Below are 19,504 nucleotides of genomic sequence, written 5' to 3'. Positions count from 1 at the left end.
GAAATTGTTCTTGCCCTCAGTGATTTCTGCTAGAATGTGTACATGTGTGTGTATGTGTGATACATATGACCAGAGTAAAACCTTGTGGAATGTCATGGAACCTCACCAGAGTTTTGTGTAGAGAAGACCAGTATCTCCTCTCTCTCTGTCGGAGCCAAGGTATCTTTTAAGGAGTGTTATGGTTAGAATAGTATCACTTAGTTGAGCTGCAGATCTTACAGAGTATCATCTTTAAATCTCTTTCTGGCTCTGATACCCCTGCTTTCCTCTTATAGCAACCCTGTGGTTACCTTAGTTCCACCTGAATAATCCAGGATAATCTCGTCTCAAGATCTTTAACATAATCACATCCATAAAGTCCATTCTGTCATGTAAGGTAACATATTCACACATTCCAGGGAATGGAATGTCACCATGTTTGAGGGTTATTGGTCTGCCTCCTACAGAGGACATCCATGGAGGACATCCATGTTGATATTACACTGCTCCATTACCTTCCTTGTTCTACCCATTCCATTTAAAATTGAAGAAGGTGGCTCCACCGGTTTGCTTTTGCTTTTCTTTTTATGGCAATATTATATGGTGATCAAACACTGAAATACTAGTCAATGTATATTCCAAGGCCTTTCCCCACACCCTCCATTAGTTGACCATGCCCTCCCATTTGGCACTGATGCACTTGTTTGTTTGGACCTGAGTGTAGAGGAATGGCAGCTGATCTCCTGATTGGACATTGGCTCCACTGAGGCAAAAATGTATGCCCTTCAGTCATATGGGAAGAAGGTGGGAGGACATTCTAGAGTCTTCTCTGAGACTGCTGTAGAATTTATGAGCAGAGAGTGGAAATTATGCTTAATAACCCAACCAATAGCAAGCCTCTTGCAATAGCAGTGTTAGTTTCTTATGCCCAGGTGGGCAGGCAATGCCCTAGAGTTTGAGTCCACACAGCAAAAATCCTAATATGGGGCAAACAGGAGGGAGGAACAATTACCCACTTGATATATCCTTTTGAAAGCTTGTCAGCCAAATTACTGTGGAAGAAGCTAGGGTGTTTAGACTTGGGTTTGAATCCCACCTGCATCCCTTAAGAGCTGTACAATTGTGGACAAATCACTTAACCTCACTGCACTTAAAGTTTTCTCACTTTTAAAACAGAGAATAATAATAACATTATCTAACTCACATGGTTGTTGTTAGATGAAAATATCTAAGTCTGTGGTTCTCAATCTGTGATCCCTATGTCACCAGCACATTCATTCATCAATATTAATCATTATTACCTGGGAGCTTGTTACAAATGCAAACTCTCTGGCCCCACCCAAGACATACTGCCTCAGAAACTCTGGGGTTGGAGAGCTTTATTCTATAAGACACTGATGTATAATACACATGGTAAAGTGTCTCACACAGGACTAGTAGTTCCTTAACAAATGTTGATTATAATTATCTTTATCTTCTCTGGGAGATTCATTAAGTTTACCAAACTTTGTTTTTCAGTTATTGTTTGTTTTGGAAGAGCAAGGTCAGTGACAGATCTATGTTTGTTTACCAAGTCATGGTCTTTCTTTTTTTTTTTCCCAACTAAAAAAGCCACATGAATAACAAATTAGAGAAAACAGTGTCATTAGTTTGCATTTTGGCCATGTCATTTTAACTCAGCAGAGAGAGAGTCACGTTCTCTGGCAGCTCCTGCTATCCTGAGTGTGCAGTCGTGAAGCCTGAGAACAAGGCCAGGCAGCGAGCCAGTCAGTTGTTTTATTTGTTTTGCTTTGTTGTTGTTGTTGTTTTGTTTTTTTGTTTTTTGTTTTGGCTAAATGTAAGTGAACATGAGCACACACTTGCCTTAGCAAACAGAGCTTCATATCATGTTATGTATAAAATTTACCATAGTGATTCATCATGTAGTTTCTAAACATTAAGTAAAATAGATTCATCTGGGCCAAATTAAAAGTCAAAATATTTTTTTATGAAGAAATATAAATTCACTGCGAAAACCACAAGGAGAATGAGAAAAATGGCTAACACAAATCACCTTCAAACTCTGAGGAAAGCCTGACTTCTGAAAAAGCACTAACACAAACTTTGTAACCTACTGCCTAATAATATAATGGAAATTTAGAGAATTGTGGGCTCCCAGGATGTAGCAGTGATTTACTAGTAATTCAGGCCAGATTCCCAAAGTCAGATATTTCCATTCCAGTAAATTTCCTGAAGAATGATGTCATGGAACCTCATATTATGTCACCAGAGCTGTATATTGGGTGGACATGAACTGAGATGACCCCATGATTAGGAAAAAGGAAACTCACATCACATGAACCTGGACTATGGGAGAGATGCTGTATTATGGGCACAATGATCACAGGATCACAGGATCATTGTGTGCATAATACAGAGCGTGATGAGTATTATCATCCTCATTGTTCAGAGGCTCTGAGAATTAAGTGCTTTGTCTAAAGTTCCAGCTTGTAAATGGCAGAGCCAGGATTGGAATCCATATCTTTGCTGTCAAGGCTCACTTCCTATACCACAGTACTTATGCCAAGTTATAACATGAGAGACACTGACAGGCTACCTGTTGCATGATGTCGCCTTGACTGATCTGCCTGTATGCCAAAAAAAAAAAAAAAAAAAAAAAGTCACCTCTAGGGTCATTTCTCTGGGAGTAAAAATTAGAATCAAAATATTAATATTTTATTTGGCAGAAATATATTCACAGTGACTTTATTTATCAAGAACAATGACAAAGTGGATTATACATGGTTGGGAAAATGAATCCATCAAAAAAACAATATTAAAATAAAAAAGGGCTATAGAAACATATAGATCTGGGTTTGAATCCCAAATTTACTACTTATTAACTGTGCACTAAATAAAGCTTGCTTAACTTCTTCATGCCTCAGTTATTTTTTTTTCTTATATGTGGATGGGGATAACACTTTCTGTTATAAAATATTGTGTGAAGATCCTGTGAGATCATGTATTTGTACTTAGCACAGTCTCTGTAATAAAGTAGTTGCTCAATAAGTGTTTACTGCATAAAGGATGAAGCAGGTCACTAATGATCATTACTGTAAAAGCACAAATGAATTTGTTGTCTAGTGGAGAGGAAGGGTGAGGACACGTAAGTTTTGGTTGGCGATAGCTGGGGAGGCATCACGTTGGTGTTGAGAAGTGGCCATGAGTATGAGGAATTTGGATGGTAAACAGAAAAGGCTGTTGAAAGGAAGTTCAGACAGCCGGAAGGTGGCCAGCTCACAGCCCTCTGATCAGGCTAAGCCCCTTCCCTACAAGCCTCTCCAATCCATTTCCTGCCACCTGCCCACACACACTTTATATGCTGTAATTCCCTGACCACATCATGATGGGTCATCCATCTGGGCTGTTGTTCATCTGTTCCCCCAAACTGTGTACCCCATGATTTTCACCTGGTTCACTTAATCTTTCATTCTTTGGGATTCAGTGCAAGCATCACCCTTCCAGGAAGCCTTCCGCAAACCTGCAGATTGGGCAAAGTGCCCTTTTGAGCCTGACTTCCGTGAGTATAGTCTCCTTTACTACTTCATACATTCCCAAAATTAGTGATTTGGTTATGGTTTGGTCTTTCTCATTACTCCATGAGCTGCTCCTAAGGGCAGGGTTTGTGTCTTAATCTTTATATTCCTAGAATTCAGTGATGTACTTAGTGTACAGTGTTTAAACACTAATTGGAATTAAAATGGACTGGGGTCAGGGTGGAAACATTAGGATTCCATGCCTATTTTGTGAGATTTTATTTGAGATTAGGCATACCAAAAAAACAAACAAAAAATTATACAGGAAATTAGTAAATCCTCAAAATTCCTGGTTATAATAAGATGGTAATATTAATGATTATAATAAATACTATAAATAGTAAAAACAAATCAGTCAGATTTTTCTCTCACAAAATCTATACAGATAGTTAAAAATCACCACTAGGGGCGCCTGGGTGACTCAGTCAGTTAAGTGTGCAACTCTTGGTTTCGGCTCAGGTCACCATCTCATGGTTTCGTGAATCCAAGCCCTGCTTCAGGCTCTGCAGTGTCAGCATGCAGCCTGCTTGGGATTCTCTCTCCTTCTCTCCCTGACCATCCCCAATTCACACTGTCTCTCTCTCTCTCTCTCTCTCTCTCTCAAATAAATAAATAAATAAACTTAAAAAAAACACCACTAAATAGAAAAGATGTCAGGCAGCCATTAAAGTTGATAAAATACAAGTCAGATCAGGCTCAGCTGGAAGCATGACCATGTCAAGAAAGTACAGCACCATAAAGTTCCACAGGAGCAGTTTTCAGGGAAACTCTTGGGGGGAAGTCACATTTCACACCTATTCAATTCCAGTTTTTCTCAGTTCAGGTTGTAAAAAATGAAGAGCTGGAATGGAGAACCATTATTTAATGGTTACCTTTGTGGGCCCTGAAGCCATTCTGTCTTTATTCCAGGCCTGCCTCCTCCATGTACTCTATGGATTTGAGCAAGAGAATTAGCCTCTGCTTACCTCAGTTGCCTCATCTGTAAGATGAGGATTGTTTTGAGTAATAAAAGAATTAATACATATAAGGGTTTAGAGCAGTACGTAGCTCATCACAAGTGCTCAATGAATATAATTATTCACTATCTTCAGCCCTTCTTTATGTTCTCTGTCAAATGCCAGTGTAGTTCAAATGTCATTATTCATATATCCATCCATTTATCCATTTATTCTACAAATATTTTTGAGTGCTGTGTGCTTGGCACTGTGCTGGTTACTAATGGCACAGAAAATAAAAAAGACATGGACCCTCTGCTTAGTAAGTTCACAGTATAGTGTGTGTGTGTGTGTGTGTGTGTGTGTGTGTACAAGGGAGTCTTACAATTAAACATGTAATTATAACACAGGATGATGAATGTTGTAGAGGAGAAGCACACAACTCATTTAGATCATGAAGAGTGGGATCTAATGTAGTCTCAGAGGGTCAGGACAGGCTTTCCAGTAAAAGCGGTATCAAAGATGAGTGTGAGTTAGCTGAGTAAGACTTGAGGGTGATGGGACAGGTGTGTTTTATTATGAATTAGCTGTGTTGGTATAGGCCTGAAAGCAAGAAAACTGAATAGGTCAGAATGGAAATCCAAGCAGGGAGTGACTAGGTGCAAGGCTGGCCCAGGGGTGGGGGAGGAGGGAGCGGTCATACCACAAGGGGCCTTTCCTGCCACCACATAAGGAAGTTTGGCTCTATCCTTTCCCAGCTGGTGAACCCCTGAGGACATCTAAGCAGGGATAAAACATTTACTTAAGTTTGTTTATTTATTTATTTGTTTTGAGAGAGACAAAGACAGCGCAAGTGGGGGAAGGCAGAGAGAGAGAGGGAGACACAGAATCCCAAGCAGGGTCTGCACTGTCAGTGTTGAGCCTGACGCAGGGCTTGAACCCACCAAATGGTGAGCTCATGACTTGAGCAGAAACCAAGAGTTGGATGCTTAGCCAAGGGAGCCACCCAGACACCCCAGGGAGAAAGCATTTAAATAGTATCTATTGTTTGAACTGGTTCCTTTGGGAGATTTTTCTAATTCTTGACATGTAGAATTTGCTGCTTCTGTCTCTGGGTCCCTCGGTTCTCCCATGGACTCCTATCACAACAGTATAGCACTTTATGGAACTTAACCTGTTTGCAGGTTTGGGAGGCTGAGAGCTCCTCAAAGACTGTTTTTTACTTATCTTTGTATCCCCAGAATCTAGAATAGTGCTTGGCACAGAGCTGGCACTCAATGGAAGCTTGATTGAAAACAAAAAGGTTGCTTTTTGGCAAAAACTATTTTTTTCTTATATTTTTAGAACAAAGCATTATCAGATAAAATCTGGGCAATCAAGTCCACAGTGAGTGGTTCTGCTCCCTGTAATGGCAGTGTGAGCCCTGAAAGCTGTTCTCTACCAGATTCAGAATCCATCACTGAGCACTCCTATGTCAGGTACTAGGCTAGGCACTGAGGAAGTTATAAATACTCTTAAAACAGCATTAGATAGTTGTGAAAATATTGTATATATATACAAGACAACCCCCAACTCTCCATGGCCTACCAGTGCCTGACAGTGCTCACTTCTGTTTGTGAATGAATAATAAACAAAAAAGTTTGACGAATGTGTGCTAAATGTTCTGAGAGTCCAGATGAGGAGAAATCTGTGAGATAGTTTAATCTGATAGGCTGGGACCTGGATGGTAAAAAACCCCTAGTAAGATGGAAGGAAAGAGCAGATGATTCTAAAGAGAAAGGATCACACGAAAATCACTTCATACAGACTAATAATTCCTTAATGAAATCTAAACAATTGGAAATCATCAGATCTTGGATAATAGTCCAGGTATACTGGAATTCACCCAAGAGAACTAATTTTCCAGGCACATTATGATTTGGACGATACATGTGAAAGGGTAGCAGTTGCTTTAGCAGACAGTCTAACTGGGCTCTCATGACAATCTTAATGAAAGCAGAGTTAATTAGTTAATTAAAACAAAAGTGGCAAATGATAGTTTCTAAAACTAAGGTGGAGGCAATGCTAATGTTTCTGCCACCTTAGTAGAATCCCCAGAGAGGGTTTTACCTTCTGAGAAAATTTATGATTTAGAGCTACAGGCCTCTGCTGTTAATGAAACCATGAGATGCCCACTGCATCTTAGAAACTCAGCCCCACGACCCTGGAAATTCTGAATCTTGGAGAGCCAGAAGTTTAGACTCATCAAATTCAATGCTTTATTTAGGTCAGAACTGATTTTGTGTTCATTTGTCAATTTGCAGCTGAAGTGAAGGCCTTAAATGGAAGCATGGCATTATCCGCTTGACAGTGATTTGATGCTGCACCATGTCGTGCTGGAGAATTAGTGTCTAGAACCAAAATGTTAATCACAGGGACCTCTATACATTGATGGCATAAATAGTACGTTTCTATATAAAAAAAAGAAATCTATAGTGACTCACTCCCGTTTAAATAAAAATCTCCCTTTGCTATTTCAGTGAATTGAATGACTGACTCTTGGGTGCTTTTCTTTTTGGTACTCTAGGGTGAGCCTATTTAACTTCCCAGAAAACTGCTAGATCTGTTAGAATTAGCTCTGTTTTTCCCTTAGGTGCTCAGAGAACAAAAGTGATTCTCTTTCCATGCCCAGAGGTGGAAATTGGCTCTTTCTGGTCCCCCTCTCACTGAAGATATGAATTACTCTTTGGTCCCCTAGAAACGTGTCTTCCCTTAGGCTCTGATGATATTTTCCATAGTGAGTCCCCTTTGTGCTACCGGTTCTCTGGAATGTTAAGAGATTACTTGAAAAAAAATAGTCTTGTGTTCAACCAGCTTGGGAAGTGATGGAAAAGAATTAACAAATGAATGGTTTCTATGCTGCAGAACTTCTCAGTGTTTATCCCTAAGTCACAAGGTTCTAAAAGAATAGAGTTTTTTCAAACTTGTTTGACCAAATAATTTTTGTTTTTCGTGGAACAATTTGTGAGACTAGCTTTCTGAAGAATACATTCTGGGGAATGCTGAGTTCTAACGCCAACAAGCTAAGGCTTGAGTTAAGATGGCTGTATAACTAACTATTTACAAGACTGTGGGCAAGTATTCTAACCATGCTGGACCCCAAGTTCCACATTTGAAAAATGGGAAAGATTATTGCTTCTCCGTTCAATATTTTGTGACCACTAGACAATTCTACTGCCATTACTACTGCCACTACTACTGCTAGGTACTACCACTTTCCATGGTAGACACTATTCATGGGCTTATCCCACAAACACTTGACTTGCTTCTCTTTCTCCATTTCCCTCCTCCCTCTCCATTTCCATTATAGAAGGTGTAAAAGCTCAATGCAAGCTTTTTTCTACTCTCTTGCAGCCAGGGGTAGCTACATGAGACAGTTTGGCCAATGAGACATAAAGGCAGTTGTTATGGGATTCTGAGAAGACTGTTGTTTTCCCTAATAAAAGGATGCAATGCATGGGACTGTTGTGGAACCATTAGTAAAAGGCTTGGGGAACAGCAGAGATGTCGGCTCTGACACCACTGAGAGCACTGGAGGAACACCAGGAGCTGTCTGTCTACGTATTCTTGTAACGTGAGGAAAGCAAAACCCATACAAATCCTGTAAGTCTCTCAAAATCAGGCTTTCTCTTACTTGCAGCTGAACACATTTCTAAAAAGTTTACCACTTATTGAATGCTTTTAACGCACTAATAGCTAAGCATTTAACACTCATCATTTCATTTACTCTCACAACAGGGATTGTTATCTACCATTTTACAGCTAAGGAGACAGACTGGCATACCTTGTTCAAATTCACACAGCTAGATTTCATTCCAGGTGTGGCTCCAAAGCCAGAACTATAAACTAGCTTTCCATATTTGCATCTACTCTCCTACATCTACTGCTCCAAGAGTGTGTCCTAACTTTTGGAAACACAGTCACTGTAATCTCGGGAGGTATTATTTTCACTCTAGAGTATGAAATTAGTGCCATCTTCAAAATAGAGCCCTAGCTTTCTGCCATCAGATATGGAAGGGATATGCATAAGCCTTTTCAAACAGGGCCCAGACCCACTCTGGGTTTCTAGGAGCCCACTTCTCCATGTAACAGATGTAAGAAAGCAGAACCAGGCTGGGTCCTGCATAGCAGCTGCTTTTCCCCAGAGACCTACAGTCAGAGAGTTAAGTTAACTACTTAAGCCCACCATAGATCCCAATAGATAGGTTTATTGGCATATTACAGAATTCAAGTCTGAGAAGCCCAACTAATGAAGTAATTTAGAATAAAATGTGAAAATACTAGAAGCTCTGAGTTCACTTGTTTCCCCATTATTTAAGCCCTAGAGGTAGATAATGTTATACATACTGGCCTTTATAAAATAAAAGGGAAGATAAATGCATACATAACCAGTTATGTCTTACAATGTGATAAATACTATATTAAGATTCTAAACATCTTGGTGTTGGATAACAGAGATGAAATACTGCATATGAGAGCTCATGGGAAACACAGAGGAAAATCATTTTAGTTTGGATCTAATTTATTTTTTAGGGTTATAGCTTAAAAGAAGGGGACAGTTAGGGGATTGTGTGATGCAAGGGTATTATAGTTTTTTCTGGCCTTTCTTCTATCAAAAGCAGGTTCCAGTCTGAGCGTGCTGGTTAAGGGCAAAAAAGAAGTCACTATATAATCAGACTATAGCCTGTCTCAGCTGTAATCATACAGACCAGCATTTGACAAGACTGCGTGCAGAAAACCCAACAATTGCCAAAGGTCCCTCCTTATTCTCTTTGATGTTTTCGTACTCAAATAATGCTGAATGCAAAATCCAATCATCAAGGACTACATGGCCATGTAATGAGCACAAGTTAAAATACTGCCACAAATCTCGAGAATTTCTGTTTTCTATTGGCACTATTAGTGAATTTTGTTATTTATGTTGCCCCTTATTAACTGAAGTATAAAGAAAATAGTTGAAAATGTAACCTAATGTTACTAGACGTATGTAGAGTTTAAAGAATTATAGCAATGCATCAGATCAGTGGATGGGATTAATGACCTGATTCTTGAGCAGAAACTGAGGACCACAGGAGTGCAGGAGATATTTATAATACAGATCACAGTAGACTTAATGTTATAAAAGGTGCTGGAACCACCAGGGGATAGTAGTACAGGGGATGCATTACTACCTTGCCAAATTTATTTGCTCACTAAATATACCAAAGATTATTTAGTGTCTTCTATGTGTCAAGCACCCTTCTTGGGACTTCCAGGCACTGGAGGCACAGCAGTGACAAGATAGAGAAGGCTCTCACTCCCAAGGAGCTTATTCTGCTTAAATTAGGATGAACGGTATCCTCTACAATCTGGCAAGGAACTAGACCATGTAAAAATGGAGATACTCTGGAAGCTCAGGCTGTGTAATTAATGTGTCTATAGATCTATACTGCCTTTTATGATGCTCTCTTCGTTATTAGGATCATCTTGTTTGCATACCTGACACAGAAGTTTTCAGGTGTGGAAGAAGACTGACAATTGTTAACGTAGTTAAAATTAATAGCAAACAAACACTTAAGAAGTGCTTCCTGCATGGTATACACTTTACATGTATTTACTCGTTTAGTCTCACAACCACTGTGTGAAGTCTGTATTTCACTATCTTCATTCATCAGAGAAGGAAATTAAGGCATAGAGAGGTTAACTGATTTGCTTATGGTCCCACAGCTGGTAGGCGATGCTGCCAATGTTCAATCCCAGAGCTGCCTAGCTCTGTACTCTGATATGTTCATTGAAATATCTACTGTGTACCTGGCCTTTACACATATATTATTTCTTTCACTCTTTTACAATCCTCTGAGGTAGATGATATGATCTTAACGTGGCAGATGATGAAACTAAGCCTCAGACAGAAGAAATGGCAGTGCCAGTATTCAGACTCAGGAGAAACTGGCTACAAAACCATGTTCTTCACCACTGCTCCACACTGTCTAAGGGAGCCTGCCCTAGTGAGTTTTTGGGGTGCTTAGGCACAAGCTCACAATTCTATCCCTCTGGCAACCTGTTTTTTTTTTTTTTTTTTTTTACCTATCAGGATGCCTTGGAAGGCACAGGATGCCTTGGAAGGTGCCTTGGAAGGTACCTTGAACAATGTACATATTGCTTGAAGAAAGAGTTTAAACAAAGGCTGGTAAAATTGAAGTTTGAAAAATACATTTTCTCGGGGCGCCAGGGTGGCTCAGGTGATTAAGTGTCCGACTTCAGCTCACATCATGATCTCACGGTTCGTGAGTTCGAACCCTGCATCGGGCTCTCTGCTGACAACTTAGAGCCTGGAGCCTGCTTCAGATTCTGTGTCTCCTCTCTCTGTCCCTCCTCCATTCACACTCTGTCTCTCTCTCTCTCAAAAATAAATAAATGTTAAAAAATTAAAAAAAATATATAATACATTTTCTTAGACAAAATAAAAGGCTGATCTTGCAGAAGTTTCAGAAAAAGAATATTTTAGGGAGGGAGGAGTTAAGAAAGCAGATGGAAAATATTCTGGCAAGTTAAATATATGAAGGGCCTTCTGTGGACAGACCATGATATTGTCACAATTTATTGAAGTAGGAGAAGACACTGTTGTTTTCCCCAAGATTTACAATTTAGTTAAATACCTTGAACAATGTACATGGAAAGCAATGAGAGGCATACAAGAATTAGGAAAAAAAAATAAAAGAGGCAAGGATAGAAGTTAATAATGCAAATGAATTAAGCTATGTGATTAAGTATTCTGAGTGCTTTTCAATCCTCAGAAGACATGGTATCTTTATCATCACCATTATTCAGGCTTTGAAGAATTAGGGCTGATGGCAAGGTGGGACTTTCCATGCAGGCTAAATGATAGTATAAGAGAACTGTTCAAGCAATAATATTTAGCTATTTATCTTCCACTTGTAAGTGGTTTGTCTTCCACTTATTTATCTAGATTTTAGGAAAATTGTCAAATCTCTGTAGAGTGAGCAGATAATGTTCTGACTAGCTCTTCTGACTGATATGCCCTTCTTAAATGGAGGAAGTCCTTATTCCCAGTAACACCCTATGTAGCCTTTTTAATACCTCCAAATTTGTTCCCAAGCCACTGATCTCTTTGCCCCCATACTGGGAAGTTATTAGTTGAACTAATTTCATATCAGCTGTGCACAGAGGCCACTGTCTCCCCTTCCTCAGAGAAGCAGGGAAGGAGCAAGTGATTACTAGCCAGGCTTACCACTGGTGTGAATCTGAGCAGCTCTATGGGATGATAGGTTACACTTTCAGTTCTTAAGAGTCTGTCATACTTAAACAGACTTTAAGGAACCACACTTCTCTGGGACAACATGGAATATAGTAATCTATGCTGCTAGTATTCTGCAGATGTTTATTAAAGATACAGATCTTAATTGGCTAAAAAAAACGATGATCTCATTGCCTTTTGAAGTGCTATAGGTGTCATTTATCACTTAGAGAAGTGCCTCACATGGGGGTAAATCATTGGCTGTTGGCTTATTTGCAGATAAGAGGTGACCAATAACTACTACCTGGGATACTGAGCATGAAGGATGGGGTGGGACTGTGGGCCACAATGGGAAACTGGCTAGTTGTTTAGGAAGATTATATGCAAAGTCCCTTTGTTTTGACCCTTTCAGATTCTTAGACATTTCCCTAAGAGTTCAAATTGCCCATTAAGAACTAAAATATAAATTCTACATTCACATGCCTCTATGGGATGAACAGTCAAGGACTCTGCTGAGCTTGGAAAAGGTTCAGGCACATAACGCAGTCAGGTGTGTGAGGTTCTTGGCACCCTGTGCTCAGCATTGATCTTTGTTAACAATAAATTCTCTACTGTGTTCTGAGAACTAGAATTTGGTCCACTATGTTCCTCTGTACCCTCCGGACCTGGAGATCCTTTCCTTGGCTTAATGACTTAACCGTGCTCTCCCTGTCCCTTTGGACCTCACTTCTCTTTTGCCGAAACTCTGCTTTTGTTCTTTATCTCAACTTCTCTGTTTCTGGCTTTGGCATAAGTAACTGGCTCTACATCCAATTAACCCCATGAAAACCATTCAATGAGAAGGCCAAGGCCCCTTTCCCAGCACCCTGCCTCCCACAGTTTTCATTCACTCAGATATTTTACACTTAAAAGACCCAGGAAGCAAATGTCACTGCTTCAGCTACAGGGACCAGTGCCCCACACCTCCCCCCCACAACCTTTACCTTAGGGTTTCCCCAGAGGAGCCCCTCCTCTTCCACAGGTTGACTAGGCTGCTGGACCTGCTGGCTGCTGAGGATGACTTGCCATCCCCCACATGCATGCGCACCACGGTAGATGTGGTGAAGGCGCTGCGCACGTTTCTCTCCGGTTTGGCCAGGATGATGTACACTTTTGGCACAAACATGCAGCCCAGCGCCACTGTGGCACTGAGGCTGACTGAAAAACACATGGTGATGATTTTGTAGTTGCTGCCAAAGTAGATTGGCACAAAGGCCAGCCATATGATGCAGGTGGTGTACATGGTGAAGGCGATGTACTTGGCCTCATTGAAGTTAGCTGGAACGTTTCTGGTCTTGAAAGCATAGAAGGTACAGCTCAAAATCAGCAAACCATTGTATCCAAGAGGAGTGACAACTCCTAGGTTGGTGGTATTACAAATCAGGTAGACTTCACGAATGCTTGGGTAGTCGTGCATTATATCAGGAGGCTCCATTATAAAGAGGGCAACGATGATGCCCAACTGAATGCATATGAGGATGAAAGCAATCACTAGCTGGGCACAGGCACTCATGAACCTGGGCTTTTTGGTACAGATCTTCTTCTTGCTGCCAGCCAGGATCCTTGCAATACGATTGGTCTTGGTTACGAGGGCTGAGTAGCTCATGGCTGGAGAAAGACCAATACCAATTCTCTGAAGGTAGCAATAAATCTGTTTGGGCTTTGCAATGAGGCAGAAGGTACATAAGTAACCCAGGCAGATGCCAGCAAGGATAATGTAGCAGAGTTCCCTGCTGGAGGACTTGACTACTGGAGTATCACGGTAAATGATGAAGACTGCAGTAACAAATAGGGTGGCCAGCAGGCCGAGGCAGGCAAACACAACAGCGGCAATGGGTTCAGGGTCGCCCCAGCGAAGATACTGTACTGGGATCAGATCACAACCTGCAGAGACACAGACACATATTGGAAAAAAAAAAGGAAGAAACATTTACTTGGGTCACTTGTGCCTAAGTTACAAGCAGCAGCCAATGACCCACTTTGACTACAATCTGCCCTTCTAATCTCAGTCTCCTATAGTACTCATTTTTTCATATATTCATTCATAAAATATTTATCTTTATAGTATTAAACACAGACTCTGGGATAGGAGCTGTTCTCGGTTCTGAAAACAAAATGGTGAAGAATATGTTCTTTGCTCTCATAAAAAATAATTGGGGAGGGAGTGCTTCTAAATAATTACTTACAACTGTGATAAAGGCCATTAAGAAGCACAGCATGGTTCCTGACACTGTGTAAGCAATAAAAGCCTCCTTCAACAGGAATTAGCAAATGGAAGTGTTGGTTTGGCTGAGTTTGGGGATTCAGTAGGTTTGGCACACAGAGATTAATTGTAAGGAAAGAGCTAGGGGGCATTGGAGGCACAAAAAGAGGCCACCTACCAAGTGTAATGGGTGGCCTAGATAAGGCTGGGAGGTAGGCAGCAAGGGATCTTGCAGTGCAGAGAGTCCTAGAGTAATAGGAAGTCATGGGAGGGATCTATGTACAGGAGAGGAATGGCATGGTCAGACCTGTTTTAAATATTCCTTTGGTTGCTGTGTGGATTTGGAATGAGATAAAAGTGTGGACAGATTTGAAAATTATTTGAGGCAATATAGAGAGTTTAAATGGATGTGGAGCTACGTGAGAGGTCAAGACATCAAGGATGGTGATCATTGGATCCATCTATGCTGTCCTTGAATCCACTGTATAGAACAGTTAGGATTTTCAGAGAACTCTATAGTTCCAGTGTTATCAAGAGAAGACACTTTAAAAGAAAAGAGGGAGGCAGGAGAGGAAAAATGACCCCAGAGACAAAAAATTGGCCTGTGTGGGAAGTGCCAATACTCCTAAAATTATTTTCGACTCATGGCTTGCAGGTTTTTATATCACTTCATTACACATCAGAAAAAAGTGACAAAACTTGGCATCATTTAGGTTATGCACCTTCTTTTCACATTTCTTTATTTAGGACTGTGGTCCTCAAACTGGGCTACACACTGGAATCACCTGGAGACATTTTTTAAAAATACTGTGGCCTGGGTCTCAGTGTTAAGTTTCTAATTTAATTGGTCTGAGTATCAGGAATTTTAAAAGACACTTTAAGTGCTTCTAAATGTGCAGCCAAAGATGAGAACCACTGCTTTAGCCACATTTCTGTGTGTGTGTGTGTGTGTGTGTGTGTGTGTGTGTGTGTGAAGTAGCATGTGTTACATTTAATAGAAACATAAAAATAAAGAAACTATCTTGAGCGAGTAGGAACGGAATTAAACAATCTGGAGCATTGGATATTTGAGGAATATTTTACTACTTGCCAACAAATATCCATTCTCCCCTTTATTCTCAGCAACATATCTCCAGTTTCAGTTGGGGGTAGTAAAGGGTGCAGCTAAAACACTACATTTTCCAGCAACCTTTGTAGTCCGATGTGCTATGTGATGGTGTTTTACCCAGAGAGATGTAAGCTAGGAACTCCTTAAAGGAACGTGACTCATCTTGGAGAGTACCCTTTTTGCCCTTTCTGGCTTTCTCCTTCTCCTGCCTGGAATATAAACATGGTGGCTAGAGCTCCAGCAGTTACCTTGGAATATAAGGTAACTAAGGACAGAAAATGTGTTCTGAGTTTTGGAAGAGAAAAAAATAGAGGGAGCCTGAATTCCTGTTAACTATGGAACCCTTGACTAGATCTAGACTATGTATATCACATTTATCTTGTTTAAGCTACTTTTTCCCCCTGATATATGCAGCCAACCCAAATCCTAATTGATATAGGTGTAAGATTTTTCTATTAAATTCCCATTACCCATGATCAAGGGTGTTGTAGTAAGTGGTTTTGAATACTAATGGTTATTAGGAGGTACGAGAGATGACAATAAGTACTGGTAGTAAAGAAGCATTTGGTTCTTTCAAAATACGCCTAAAAGCAGCTCTTGTAAAAAGGAAACATTCTCTGTCCCTTATTTCTGCCTTGCCTTTCTCTTTCTCCAAGATCTCAGATTTCAAACAGTACCATTAATATTATTGTTAAATTCATTATGGGGTTTATTTATTTTTAATTTTTTTAATCTTTATTTTTTGAGAGAGAGAGAGAGAGAGAGAGAGAGAGCAAGCGCTTGAGCAGGGGAGGGGCAGAGAGAGAGGGAGGCACAGAATCCGAAGCAGGCTCCAGGCTCTGAGCTGACAGCACAGAGTCCAATGCAGGGCTCAAGCTCACAGACAGTGAGATCATGACCTGAGCCAAAGTCGGAGGCTTAACAGACTGAGCCACCCAGGCATCCCAATTCATTATGGGTTTAATAGAATCTGTGAGTTAGCATAGAATTTTCAGCACAATTTACAAAATTGTTTCTATGGAAAAATGCATTCTTATTTTAAAAACTTGATTAATATTGAAACAAAGTGCTTTTAACTTAAAAAATGTAGATGGCCTAGACTAAATATAATTATTTTGCATAATGTCATTAATTATAAATAAACACATATCTCATTGCTAATGAACATACCTGAATCCTTATTTTTAGGCATCTATGTTTACATATACTGATTATATGTTGGGATTCAATATTTGAGGCTTTAGTATACAATGGGGTTTAGTTTCATACTTATATAGATTTGTTCCTTGCAGAGACTACTTTACAACAGAAAAATAGGTATTAATCACTCCTCCCCTTATTTTTCCATAATTGTTTGTTTAGAACACATATATTACAATGAAATTTATTATCTACTGTAGTTAATTCTAAAGGGTCCTGTTTCTCCTCCTAGGTCATGAGCTATTAATGTCCACAGTAACTTACTGGTATAGGAAGCATGTTATGTGGTATGTGAAGTGGGAATCCTTTCATTAGCTAAAGATAATGAACTGAAAAAAAATGTATAAATATTTATTACTTTTTTCTGCTGCTCTGCTAAATCTTAATTGCTTTTGTATAGATATAATTAGCACCGTAATTCTAAATGTTCTCCCGTGACAGCATTCACCACTATTTTTACATCAAACATATTCTTGAACTCTTCCTATGTAACCCATTAACATCATGTCTGAAACTAAAGAAAACCCCATCAGATACATACATAGGAAGAAATGTACATAAGGCATGCCTCTAATGTGGTGTGAATATTTTCACAAATTTACAAGGATTTATACATTCAAATGCATGTTTTTTTTCATTTAATGTGAACCACTCAGAAGACTTTATGTTTAGTTTAATGATGCTGCCATTGCACAAAATACTTTTGTAACTATTCTCTCAGAATAGAAAATTGGATTCTGATTAGAGTGTTATAATCACTGAATCTTATAATTGGATAAGTTCTTAGAGTTTCCAAAAACGGATGTGCATCACAATCACTTGCAGAGTCTACAAAAATACAACTCAAGGGCCTAACTTAGGGGTTTTTAATCAGTATATTTGGGATAAGACAAAGGAATCTTATTTTGAATAAGCAAGCTCAATGATTATACAACTGATCGTTGGTCCTTGGTTGGCAGCCCAACCATAGACTATTAATGCAGTGTGTGATTTCTCATCCAGTGTGTGAATGTCTTACATGATAATTCTAAGATGTGATCACCCTAACCCTACCTACGACTTTCCATAAACTATATTGTGTCAGGGCCAGGATAAGGGGTGGAGGAAGATAGATTAGGAAAAACCATAGGTCAGGATGATAGGTGGAGGTTGGAGGTGAATAAACTGGTTAGAAGGATATCACAAGAGGATAGTCATGGGATATAGGGCAAAAACTAAGTCATTGTACTCAAGGAAACACTGGGCTGGTAAAGACATTTTAGACCTAGCATTGAAAAAGATTATGAGGCAGACAGAAGAGTCAGGAGAGAGGCTTTTAACCAAGTTGACAGCAATGCTATTAACTAAGATGAGGGCTGCGGGAAGAAAATAGTCACATTTTATGAGGATGATATCTAGTTCCAATTTGGACATGTTGTGTTTGAAATGTCTATGAGTTACTGAGTAGGTAGAAGCAGAGGTATATAAGAGATATCAGGGTGGAAGTTATAGCTTTAGGAATCATCTGTTTACAGGTGGAAGTAAGAGACACGGAAATAAAGGCAATTAATGAGGAAACACACAGATATTGATGAGACCAAAGCCTAGAAGTCTGGCATAACACCAATATTAAGGAATGGCATAGGAAGAACATATGTCAGGAAGCCATAAGGTAGACCAGCTGAAAGGAAAGAAGTGTATCAGAAGTCAAAGTAAAGTGGTCAATTGGATGGCCCACCACACCCTTCTCTAACAATATAATTCAGGTTTTCTTTTTTAAAAAACCCTTACAGGGGGATCACACAAAGCTTTGAGCTTCATGTTTGCAGATATCTCTTCTGGGGATATATCTTTCTCTTATATCTTTCCCCTTTTACTACTGTTAGATCTACAGTATTTATTTGAACAAGGTGGTATCCTTCCATTGCTATATTCCTATCATGGAACATATTCTTCCAAATCTCAGAATAATGCTAATTCTATTATGAGATAAATTAAAATTCTCATTGATTACTACCTCTTCTGTGTGCACTGGTTTACAAACATCTGAATGCCCTGTTATTTTCCCTAAATCTTTCTTTATTTCCTTTTTAGAATTACTAGGCATTTTTTCCATTTTTTTTTTAAGTCTCTCTTTCCTTCTTTGTATAATGGTAAGTTACTGGAAGTAGTCTTAGTGTACTGGTCAGTTACTACATACTAGCAGGATATATAAAGTTTAACTAAGAATCTATCTATCTATCTATCTATCTATCTATCTATCTGTTTTACTATAAATTTAATCAATTTAGCATATGTTACGTTTTAGATTAAAGAATCTTGATCATGTCAATGAATTTCCCTCCTGGCAAGCATATTAGAGTTTCATAGAGGATGCACAACATTGCAGTCCTTTCTAGAAATGCAGATGATAAATACACTAGAAAACCAAAACCTATTTTCTGATAACATCTATTTAAGTAGCTATCTACTTCTCACTGTCCTCCTCTTTCATGCTTGATTCTTATTCTGTGGTTCTCTAGTATAATCTATCCTTGGATAGCTTGAAGTGATATATATTGAAAATACAAGAGGCTTTCTTTTTAAAGGTAGAGTGAACTGCCAAAACTGTATTATCCACATTCGTCTTGTGATTCCAGGAATGTGCTTTCCATACCTCTAGTGGGAGAATGGATACTCCACTGATTTCCTGAACACTTAAAAACAATATGACTGCTTAGCAATAACTAGTACACATGCTTATTTTTGGGGGCATTAGTCCTATAGGATTAATATTCCTGTAGTTAATAATTCCTAGACTATTACCTTTTCAAATCCCATTCCAGGTGTCTGTTTATGCAGAAGGAATGAAGAGTCAAAGAACCTGGGATGGATTGCTGATATTCTATAAGTAAGCTAGGGAGGAACTCCTTAACAAGCTCCATATATTTTTTATTTTTATTTTTAAATTATTTTTTTAAGTTAAAAAAAATAATTATTTATTTTTGAGACAGAGAGAGACAGAGCATGAACGGGGGAGGGTCAGAGAGAGAGGGAGACACAGATTCTGAAACAGGCTCCAGGCTCTGAGCTGCCAACACAGAGCCCAACACAGGGCTCAAACTCACAGACCATGAGATCATGACCTGAGCCGAAGTCAGACACTTAACTGCCTGAGCCACCCAGGTGCCCCAACAAGCTCCATATTTTTGGAGGAAAGGAAGTTACTGA

The 19,504-nt window shown here is 39.4% G+C and overlaps 1 protein-coding gene across 4 annotated transcripts in view; it reads right to left on the bottom strand.

Annotated features, from left to right (window-relative positions):
• Nucleotides 1-19,504, bottom strand: part of GRM5 (glutamate metabotropic receptor 5) — a 532,631-nt gene that overhangs the window by 45,032 nt on the left and 468,095 nt on the right. For all 4 annotated transcript variants that reach the window (XM_058687529.1, XM_058687528.1, XM_058687531.1 and 1 more), the window contains exon 8: nt 12,749-13,688. In XM_058687529.1, coding sequence (XP_058543512.1) covers nt 12,749-13,688 — 940 coding nt within the window. The remainder of the gene's footprint in view (nt 1-12,748; nt 13,689-19,504) is intronic.

This window comes from Neofelis nebulosa, chromosome 10 (genome assembly GCF_028018385.1).
Source record: "Neofelis nebulosa isolate mNeoNeb1 chromosome 10, mNeoNeb1.pri, whole genome shotgun sequence".
NCBI lineage: Eukaryota > Metazoa > Chordata > Mammalia > Carnivora > Felidae > Neofelis > Neofelis nebulosa.
The sequence above is the reverse complement of the archived record's forward strand: the minus strand, read 5'-3'. Positions and strand labels throughout refer to the sequence as shown.